At 45.9% G+C, this 11,239-nt stretch overlaps 1 protein-coding gene across 1 annotated transcript in view; it reads left to right on the forward strand.

Annotated features, from left to right (window-relative positions):
- The window catches only part of FSTL3 (follistatin like 3), a 186,054-nt gene extending 175,778 nt beyond the window's left edge, over nucleotides 1-10,276 (forward strand). Inside the window, exons 4-6 of the mRNA XM_075854850.1 lie at nucleotides 3,000-3,227; nucleotides 3,535-3,588; nucleotides 10,224-10,276. Coding sequence (XP_075710965.1) covers nucleotides 3,000-3,227; nucleotides 3,535-3,588; nucleotides 10,224-10,276 — 335 coding nt within the window. The remainder of the gene's footprint in view (nucleotides 1-2,999; nucleotides 3,228-3,534; nucleotides 3,589-10,223) is intronic.
- The last annotated feature ends 963 nt before the right edge of the window (nucleotides 10,277-11,239 follow it).

An 11,239-nucleotide genomic window follows, 5' to 3' on the forward strand; every position in this document is an offset into this window, starting at 1 on the left:
GTAATGCCCCTGCGGTCTTCCAGAATTTCATAAATGAGATTTTGAGAAATTACCTGGGGATTTTTCTGGTAGTGTACCTTGATGACATACTGGTGTTTTCCAAGGTCTGGTCCTCCCACGTGGAGCATGTCAGGAAGGTGCTCCAGGTCCTTCGGGAAAATAAGCTGTTTGCCAAAACCGAAAAATGTGTGTTTGGGGTACAGGAGATTCCATTTTTGGGTCAAATCCTCACTCCTCATGAATTCCGCATGGACCCAGCCAAGGTTCAGGCTGTGGCGGAATGGGTCCAACCTGCCTCCCTGAAGGCGTTACAGTGTTTTTTGGGGTTTGCTAATTATTACAGGAGATTTATTGCTAACTTCTCGGTCATCGCTAAGCCCCTTACGGACCTCACTCGCAAAGGTGCTGATCTCCTCCACTGGCCTCCTGAGGCTGTCCAGGCTTTTGAGGTCCTTAAGAAGTGCTTTGTCTCGGCCCCGGTGCTGGTTCAGCCCAACCAAATGGAGCCATTTATCGTGGAAGTTGACGCATCTGAGGTGGGAGTGGGGGCTGTCTTGTCCCAGGGTACCAGGTCCCTCACCCATCTCCGCCCCTGTGCCTACTTCTCCAGGAAGTTTTCGCCAACTGAAAGTAACTATGATATTGGCAACCGCGAACTCTTAGCCATTAAATGGGCATTTGAAGAGTGGCGCCACTTCCTGGAGGGGGCTAGGCACCAGGTAACGGTCCTTACCGACCACAAGAATCTGGTGTTCCTAGAATCTGCCCGGAGGCTAAACCCGAGACAAGCTCGATGGGCGTTATTTTTTACCAGATTCAATTTTTTGGTTACCTATAGGGCTGGGTCTAAAAATATTAAGGCTGATGCACTGTCGCGTAGCTTCATGGCCAGCCCTCCTTCGGAGGAAGATCCTGCTTGTATTTTGCCTCCAGGTATAATCATTTCCTCGATCGATTCTGATTTAGTCTCTGAAATTGCTGCTGATCAAGGTGCAGCTCCCGGGAACCTTCCTGAGAACAAGCTGTTTGTTCCCCTGCAATTCCGGCTAAGGGTACTTAGGGAAAATCATGACTCCGCACTATCTGGCCATCCAGGCATCCTGGGTACCAAACACCTCATTACCAGAAATTATTGGTGGCCTGGGTTGTCTAAAGACGTTAAGGCCTACGTCGCCGCTTGTGAGGTTTGTGCTAGGTCCAAGACTCCCAGGTCCCGACCAGCGGGCTTACTGCGTTCGTTGCCCATTCCCCAGAGACCTTGGACACATATCTCCATGGATTTTATCACCGATTTGCCTCCATCCCAAGGCAAGTCGGTGGTGTGGGTGGTGGTGGACCGCTTCAGTAAGATGTGCCACTTTGTGCCCCTCAAGAAAATACCCAACGCCAAAACGTTGGCTACCTTGTTTGTCAAACACATCCTGCGTCTCCATGGGGTCCCTGTCAATATTGTTTCGGACAGAGGGGTACAATTTGTTTCATTGTTTTGGAGAGCCTTCTGTATGAAGTTGGGGATTGATCTGTCCTTCTCCTCTGCCTTCCATCCTGAAACCAATGGCCAAACGGAGAGGACTAATCAGTCTCTAGAACAATACTTAAGGTGTTTTGTCTCTGACTGTCAATTTGATTGGGTCTCTTTCATTCCCCTCGCCGAATTTTCCCTTAATAACCGGGTCAGTAACTCGTCTGGGGTCTCTCCTTTTTTTTGTAATTTTGGGTTTAATCCACGGTTCTCCTCCGTTTCACCTGGTAGTTCCAACAATCCTGAGGTAGAGGTCGTTCATCGGGAACTGTGCACAGTCTGGGCCCAGGTTCAGAAAAACCTAGAGGTGTCCCAGAGCGTACAAAAAACTCAGGCTGATAAAAAACGTTCTGCTAACCCCCTGTTTATGGTCGGGGATCTGGTGTGGTTGTCGTCTAGGAACTTGCGTCTCAAGGTTCCGTCCAAGAAGTTTGCTCCCCGGTTTATTGGGCCGTATAAGGTCATTGAGGTCCTCAATCCTGTCTCCTTCCGGCTGGAGTTACCCCCGTCTTTTCGGATACACGACGTGTTTCATGCCTCCCTCCTCAAACGCTGCTCCCCGTCCTTGGCTCCCTCGAGGAGACCTCCTGTTCCCATCCTCACCCCGGAGGGGGTGGAATTCGAGGTGGCCAGGATTGTGGACAGCAAGATGGTCCAAGGCTCCCTCCAGTACCTGGTCCATTGGAGAGGATACGGGCCCGAGGAGAGGACTTGGGTACCCGCCCGGGATGTTCACGCTGGGGTATTGGTCAGGAGGTTCCACCTGCGTTTCCCCAGTAAGCCAGGTCCACTTAGAAAGGGTCCGGTGGCCCCTCATAAAAGGGGGGGTACTGTAAAGGATCTGCCAGGCACTGCGGGGTTAACTCCCAGAACTAATCAGTCAGCACCTGAGAATACATCCCTGAGACTGACTCCTGCTTCCACCATTCAGGCTGGCAGGCTTAGGAGTGGGAGAGCCTATCGTAACCTGGCCAGACTCAGCTAGCTCCCGCCCTCGGTCTATTTAAGCCTGCACTTCCTGTCCCTCGGTGCTTGTTATTGCTTTTGTTTCCTTCCTTGTGGTTCCTGGCCCATCTACAGCTCCTGCTATTTTTGATCCTGCTCCATACCGACCCTGGCTTACCGACTACTCTTCTGCTTTTCGTTTTGTACCTCGCACACTCCTGGCTTGACTCGGCTCGTTCACCACTCTGGTTGCTCACCGTGTTGCCGTGGGCAACGGCCCCTTTTCCTTGCTTGTGTTCCTTGTATGTTTGTCGTGTTTGTCGTGCACTTACTGAGCGCAGGGACCGCCGCCCAGTTGTACCCCGTCGCCTAGGGCGGGTCGTTGCAAGTAGGCAGGGACAGAGTGGCGGGTAGATTAGGGCTCACTTGTCCGTCTCCCTACCCCCTGCCGTTACAGTGTCATACTAGGTCATGCATGCAATATTAATGTCAATTAATATATTGTCTACTTGTCTGTGGCATATACTTTCAGAGTCATGTTCGAATGTGGTTTGCCCAGGGACTCATTCATGCGTTGTGGACCAGACTGGAAGTGCCCATTGTGTCATGTGTCGCACCTCTCCCTGTCCAATGCCTCTTGCCTCTGACTACATGCTGTGCGGAAACAATAATGTCACCTATCCCTCAGCCTGTCATCTCAGAAGAGCCACTTGCTTCTTGGGACGATCTATAGGAGTCCGTCATGCAGGAAGCTGTGCAGGTATCTATGGCTTTTTGTTATACTTTACTCTGCACACTCATGTATCTTGATAATAAAAAATATTTATTCTGTATTTATGCTATTGCCAGAAAATATTTTAGATATAGATAATTTAAGCCAATATTCTGTAACCATCTGTAAAAGCACAAAAAGTATAGTATATTTTAGAGTTTCGTTGTCTTTTTTTGTTGATATGTAATATTTGGCCTTAAAGTGTTATCTTTACTGAATTGGAATGTGGGTTTCTGCATTGATTCTTCTTCTTGTGTCTTATGTGCATATCATGGGTGAATATTGTTGCAAGCAGCTGGCCAACTGAAAAAATACAGGTTAGGCAGAGCATTGGCAATTTTGCCCCCAGGTACATTTGTAAATAGAATATTGTTTTTATTCACATTCCTAGATTTATGTTCTAAAGATCATTGCTCAATATTAAACAGCATTTCCTTGGTGTCTTATTCATTGTATATCTTGTATTGCTTAATTGTTTTTAAATCTCATTTTTCAGCATCATCTTAGCATGTAACAAAAAATTACTTTTTATGTCTCCTGTTTTTAGTGTGTCAGGGCAAATTCACACATGGCGGAATTGCTGTTGAATTCCGCTGCGGACAGTCCGCAGTGGAATTCTGCAGCAGCCGTTTTTTACATTTGTTTCTATACATTTGTAGGAAAGTTAGTTCAGACGTTGCAGAAAATAACTGTGCGGAAATTAGGCTGTGTTGCAGAATTTTCCCTCCGCAGCATGCTCATGACTTTGCCGAGAAAAAGCAGAATTTCACTGCAGATTTCAGCCTTTGCAATGCTGAAATCTGCGGCAAGTCCGCAGTGATATCTGCAACGTCTGAATTACCTGTCAAATATGCAAATGTTGCTGCAGATTAGTTGCGTAATTGCCCCAAATCTGCACCAACATTTCCAGCGGAAAAATTCCGCCACATCTGAACGTGCCCTCATTGTAATCATTATCCCTATTGCTAATGGTATAGTTGCATGTATAAAAAAAAAATTTACACTACGGTGTTACACATTTTATGTATACAATTTGTGTTAGATGTCTACATTTCCGCTTTAGTGTACCTGTAGAAAAGAGCAGATTGCATTTTTTTTACATTTTTGTTGTATGTTTTTAAAGAAAATAATATTAAAGTGTAACTCCATTTACAATTTAAAAAAAAATTAAAAATATTCAACACAGAACCTCTACCACAAAGTTGCTCATGTATAATAAGTGAGCCTAGGAGACAGAGCTCTATAATTGGTGTGCAGCAGGGACACAGAGTAACATGGACTGCTCAATCTATGAAACCAAAAATAATCTGTTAAACCCTTTAAGGTATGTTCACATGCTTAACAAAATACGGTTGAAAATACGGAGCTGTTTTCAAGGGAAAACAGCCCCTGATTTTCAGCCGTTTTTTAAGCAACTCACGTTTTTTACTGCCGTTTTTGGAGCTATTTACGCCTGAAAAACGGCTGAAAATAGCCCGTGTGAACATACCCTCAGGGTGTATTCACACGGTGCATGCGTGGCAAAACTACACCGTGTGAATACACCCTAAGGGCGGATTTACACGAACGTGTAATACGTCTGTGCAACGAACGTGTTTTTCACGCGCGTCGCACGGACCTATGCCAGTCTATGGGGCAGTGCAGACTGTCAGTGATGTTTGCGCAGCGTGAGTCCGCTGCGTAAAACTCACGATACGTCCTATATTTCTGCGTTTTTCGCGCATCACTCACCCATTGAAGTGAATGGGTGCGTGAAAATCACGCGCACCACACGGAAGCACTTCCGTGGGACGCGCGTGATTCGCGCAACAGGAGTCAAAGGTATGTTTGCAAACAGAAAAGCACCACGTGCTTTTCTGTTTACAAACATCCAAACAGAGTGTCATAATGATGGCGGCTGCGCGAAAATCACGCAGCCGTACATCCTATGTGATGACACACGGAGCTGTTAAGTGCCTTTTGCACACACAAAACGCTGCGTTTTTTGCGTGCGCAAAATGCACATGCTTGTGTAAATCCGCCCTAATACTGCACACATTTTTGGGCCTCATTGAAGAGGCCATTCTTAGCTATTTTTTACTGGTGCTAGTTAAACGGGTATAATTTTTTAAAAAAAATGTTATGCTATTAAAGTAATTTGACGGATAGCGCTTTTTTATAAAATAATATTTACACACGTAGTATTTGGTCATTTTATTTTTTAAATAATTATTGGGTTATTAGGGTGTCACAAAGAGTAAATGCCGGTTCGCAACAGCGTTTGGGTTCTGTTCTTCGGTTACGTTCAACCTTTCCGTCAGATTTACCAATGAACGGAAACTATAGCTTCCATTTGCATTACCATTGATTTCAATGGTAATGCTTCAGTTTGTTTCCGTTCCGTTTTTTCTTCACAGAAACAATAGCGTAATCGACTACACTGTTTTCGTGAAGAAAATGGAAACTTTACAGGACGGAAACAGACTTAAACAAACTGAAACTGAAGCATTACCAATGAAATCAATGGTAATGCAAATGGAAGCGATAGTTTCCGTTCGGCTTACTGTTCATCAGTTCCTCTGACGGAAAGGTTGAACGGAAGCGATGAATGGAACCCGAACGCTGATGTGAACAGGCTCTTAAAAAAATTACTTTTTCAAGTTTAACCCCTTGGCTACATACGATGTACTATTACTGAAATGTCGCCAAGGGGAAGTATGGAGCGCGCTCACGCACTGAGCGCGCTCCATACTCTGCGGGTGACGGCTGTGTTACACACCCGACACCTCACTCCAGCGGGCGCAATCAAAGTTCACTTTGATTCCGCCCGTTTAACACCTTAAATGCCGCGGTCAATCGTTGCAACGCCCGAATTACGTCTGAAAACACTGCGTGTGAACATACCCTGACATGCCCTATTTTCGCCCACCTCCCATAGAAGTCTTTGGAGTCCGAGTAATACACGGCCATCAATGGAATGTGTCCCGAGTGGCGGCCGTGTCTTCCGTCACTCGCTCTCTCTCCTTCTCCTCCTCACAGTGCGAAGTGCATGTGAGGAGGAGGGTATTTTTTTTGCTCCTTTAGGAGCGGAATCCCCAATCCCCGGCCACAGCTTCGGCAACGCTGTGGCCGGGGATTGGGGATTCCGCTTCAGGAGAAGTCACTGACTACACTGTCCATATATGGACACAGTGAAGTCAGGCACTTCTGAAGCAGAATCCCCGACCCTGTGGTTGGTGTTTCCGCTCCAGGAGAAGTCCCTGACTTTACTGTCCATATATGGACACAGTGACATCAGGTACTTCTGAAGCGCAATCCCCGACAATGTGGCCGGTGTTTCCGCTCCAGTAGAAGTTCCTGACTTCACTGTCCATGTATGGACACAGTGACGTCAGCCACTTCTAAAGCGGAATCCCCGACCCTGTGGCCGGTGTTTCCGCTACGGGAGAACAATATATGAACATTTAAGTCAGTGACTTCTCCTGGCACGGGGTGGGGGGTTGACTGCCACCCATAATTGCCAGCAAGTGTGAGCAACGGGAGCAAGTGTCCAAAACATTTCAGGCAGAATTTGGCAGTTTCAGAGGATGTTTGTGGGTAGAAGAGCTGAAGAACACACCCAATATTCCGAACATGAGTATAAGGGTCAGTTCACACGTTGCGTAAATACTGCGGATTTCCCGCAACTAAATTAGTTGCGGAAAATCCACAACAAATTCAGTAGCAGCAAATTGGAGGAGATAAAACAAATCTCATCCACACGCTGAGTTAGGGCTAAGCCACACGTGGCGGAATTGCTCTTGAATTCCGCTACGGACACTCCGCAGCGTTAATCCGCAGCGGAGCCGTTTCTCCATTGCCTTCCACTTCTTTTTAGTAGGCTTCGTTTAGACGAGGCTGAAAATTCCGCTGCGGAGCATAGGCTGCGGTGCGGAATTTGGTGTCCGCAGCATACAATGGATGTTGCGGACCAGTGGCGGACTGGTTGCGGACTCATTGCGGAAGTTCTCCATTGACTTCAATGGAGATTCTAAATTCCGCAATGAAGTCCGCAGCTGTCATGTACATGTTATGTGTGCTGCGGATGCGTCTTGCTTTTTTGACATGACATTTCTTCATTCTGGCTGGACCTATGTATTTCTAGGTCTACAGCCAGACTGAGGAAGTCAATGGGGCTCCCGTAATTACGGGAGCGTTGCTAGGAGACGTCAGTAAATAGTCACTGTCCAGGGTGCTGAAAGAGTTAATCGATCGGCAGTAACTGTTTCTGCACCCTGGACAGTGACTACCGATCCCAATATACAGCAACCTGTCAAAAAAATAGAAGTTCATACTTACCGAGAACTCCCTGCTTCTGTCTCCAGTCCGGCTTCCCAGGATGACGTTTCAGTCTAAGTGACGGCTGCAGCCAATCACAGGCTGCAGCGGTCACATGGACTGCCGCGTCATCCAGGGAGGTCGGGCTGGATGCCGAAAGAGGGACGCGTCACCAAGACAACGGCCGGTAAGTATGAAATTCGTTTACTTTCACTAGGGAAAGTGCTGTCCCTTCTCTCTATCCTGCACTGATAGAGAGAAGGGAAGCACTTTTACCGCAGTACGCAGCAGCTAATCCGCATCAATTTGCTGCACATTTTGGGCAGATCCGCCACAGAATCTGCAACGCAGATTCTGTGCGGCATTGATGCGGACAGTTGCGGAGGAAAACCGCCACGTGTGGGCATGCCCATAGGGAGTTTTTCCGCTGCAAATGTTGGTGCAGATTTGGGGCAATTACGCAATGAATCTGCACCAACATTTGCATATTTGACAGGTAATTCAGACATTGCAGAAAACACAGCGGACTTGCCACAGATTTCAGTTTTTGCATTGCAAAGGCTGAAATCCGCAGTGAAATTCTGCTTCTTCTCCGCAACAGATAGTCCATGCTGCGGACAGAAAATTCTGCACTGCAGCCTATGGTCCGCAGCTGAGTTTTCCGCAATGTCTGAACTAACTTGCCTAAAAATTTATTTAAACAAATGTAAAAAACGGCTGCTGGAGAATTCCACTGCGGACTGTCCACAGCGGAATTTCACAGCAATTCCGCCACGTGTGAACATGCCCTAAATACTGAGCAGAAAAAACACTCAAAAATTGACCTGCGGTGCGGAATTTTATTCTGCAGCATGTCAATTGTATTTGTGTAAACGCTGCTTATTTGTTGTGGTATTCCCCCATTGAATTCAATGGGAAGGTAAAACCTGCAACAAATAGCAGTTGTTGCGTTTTTTGCGATGGGTTCGCAGTGAATCCGCCCCAAAAAACGCAATTCATAAAAAAAAATTATACTTACCCAGGAGTCTGTTTCTTCCTCCAGGTCGGCCAATCACAGCCTGTCGCGGCGGTGACATGGAATGAAACATAATCCCAGGAGGCCTGCCAGGATGACATCAGAGGGCCGGTCTCCTGGGATAACACTTCATGTCATGTGACCGCAGCGGACTCCTGGGATGAAACGTCATTTCGTTGCGTCAGTTTGGTGCGGTTTTTCGCCCGAAATTCTGTGCGGCACACAGGGCGTATACGCTTCGTACTTTTACGCAGCGTATCCGCCCAGTGTGAACTCAGCCTTATCAACGCAGGGTTGCTACTCTGATAGAGCCAAAGGGGCAGATTTCAAGTTTCTACTTGTTTCTACGACCACAAATAAATTATGATCTGACCTGCTCGGAAATTAATTGGTGGACTTCATATGATCTGGAGCTTACTCCAAGCATAATTCTCTCTAAGGCATTAAAATATATCCCAACCATCTTCTACTGGGAGACGATTTTGAAAATATTCCATAGAGGTTACATTTTTCCCATGTGAAACTTCCGCCTGAGAAACATCCCATCTCCAGCCTGCTCCATGTTTGGGAAGGAAACAGTTGGCATGCCCCTTCATATAATCAATATGGAACAGGATACTGCTACTTGTCCGCATAATTCCAAAAAATACCTTTAAACCCAGGTTGGGTTAAACCAGCCGTGATGGCTCTAGTCCAAGCGTCCTCATCCTATATTCCTTACCCTCTCTTAACCGCCTCCCCCACTAGTTGCACAAACCCAATGCCAATTGGATGGTCATAACGGGTTCTTGGACTGGCGACAAACAAGATCAATCAACAGGCATACACCTTCTACGTGACCTGAACTCTTGTGGACATCGTTTCACTATAAGCCCCAACCGCGCTGAAGAGTGTTACATGGATGAATAGCCAACAGGAGACAGAAATAAGCAAAGATATATTTACACTTTCATATGGTCATATTGTGGTTTCTGATGCAATTTTTTGCAAAGACTGCTATATAACCGCAGTGTTTGAGAAACCGTAAGGGTATGTGCACACACACTAATTACGTCCGTAATTGACGGACGTATTTCGGCCGCAAGTCCCGGACCGAACACAGTGCAGGGAGCCGGGCTCCTAGCATCATACTTATGTACGATGCTAGGAGTCTCTGCCTCGCTGCAGGACAACTGTCCCGTACTGTAATCATGTTTTCAGTACGGGACAGTAGTTCCATGGAGAGGCAGGGACTCCTAGCATCGTACATAAGTATGATGCTAGGAGCCCGGCTCCCTGCACTGTGTTCGGTCCGGGACTTGCGGCCGAAATACGTCCGTCAATTACGGACGTAATTAGTGTGTGTGCACATACCCTAAGACCGTCAAAGTCTGCAAAATAACTGTAGCAAGTTCTCCATGATCCTTAAAACAAATTAAGATTTCCTTATTATATTGTATATCAAATAAAATCAGTCATTTTAAAGGCTGATCACACCCCATATTAATTTAATTATTTTACTGTTTACTGCTCTTTATACGACAAATATTTTGTGATATATAGAATTGTTCAGGTCATAATTTTTGTAACCATCATCATTTTATATGTGGCAAAAACATTTGCGCAGTACATTTTTAAAATAAATTTGTGTATGTAACTATCGTTAATACAACATCTCTTCTCTTTGTTTACAGTGCACTCCAAATTTTCCATGGATCTCGATGATGCAGTGAAGAACTTTGTGTGAGATCATCCCAATGTCACAGAGATGTCAGAACAAGCACACGGCATTCCATGTGTATATTGTACATACAGTGAGGCATATTTATTAACTGGACGTGTTATTTATATGTATCAGCCAGGCTCCTTTACCCAAGAGTATACGTACCAGGGTTTAAACACTAAACTCTGGCATATTTAAAGAGGCTCTGTCACCAGATTTTGCAACCCCTATCGATCTTACCTGCAAACGCTGATGCTGCTGCAGAATCAACTGTAGCCTCTGCTGCCGATGTGGCCGTCACGATGCAGGACCTGTGAGTGACGTCACAGATCTGCACTGTCAGAAGCTGGGCGTTCTGAAGAGAAGAGGATGTTACTTCTCTTCACAGCGCCCAGCTAGTAAAAATATTAAAAACGCCCCGATGTACGCACCTAATACACGCCCACTTGGACTTTTACTTTTAAACACACCCACTTGGACTTTTGCAAGCCTCATTTGCATAATTACAAAAATGGTCATAACTTGGCCAAAAATGCTCGTTTTTTAAAAATAAAAACGTTACTGTAATCTACATTGCAGCGCCTATCTGCTGCAATAGCAGATAGGGGTTGCAAAATCTGGTGACAGAGCCTCTTTAAGGTGATATCTTGTAGGAAATGTTATGTTATGTAGTATGACTTGGTGAATCTGTTGTCACTATGTTTTGGCTGATGCATCCTATTTCTTAGGGCCACATTGAATGTGCTCTTTAGGCAGCACATGAAGTCTTTCCCTCTATTACAGGGTGGCATGGTGACATGGGCCAATGGGAGGTGGAAACAAATTGTACCTCATATGATTTGTCAGAATTATATCAGATTATAAGGAGATCACTTAGTCTGCGACTACAAAATGACACAGAAAGGTTCTATGTGAAATGAAGACTGCTTCAGAAGTTCACATAGTGACACAGATAAAATGGACCCATGAAGTTGGCACACTGCTCTA

The sequence above is a fragment of the Rhinoderma darwinii genome, chromosome 1 (assembly GCF_050947455.1).
Source record: "Rhinoderma darwinii isolate aRhiDar2 chromosome 1, aRhiDar2.hap1, whole genome shotgun sequence".
Lineage (NCBI taxonomy): Eukaryota > Metazoa > Chordata > Amphibia > Anura > Rhinodermatidae > Rhinoderma > Rhinoderma darwinii.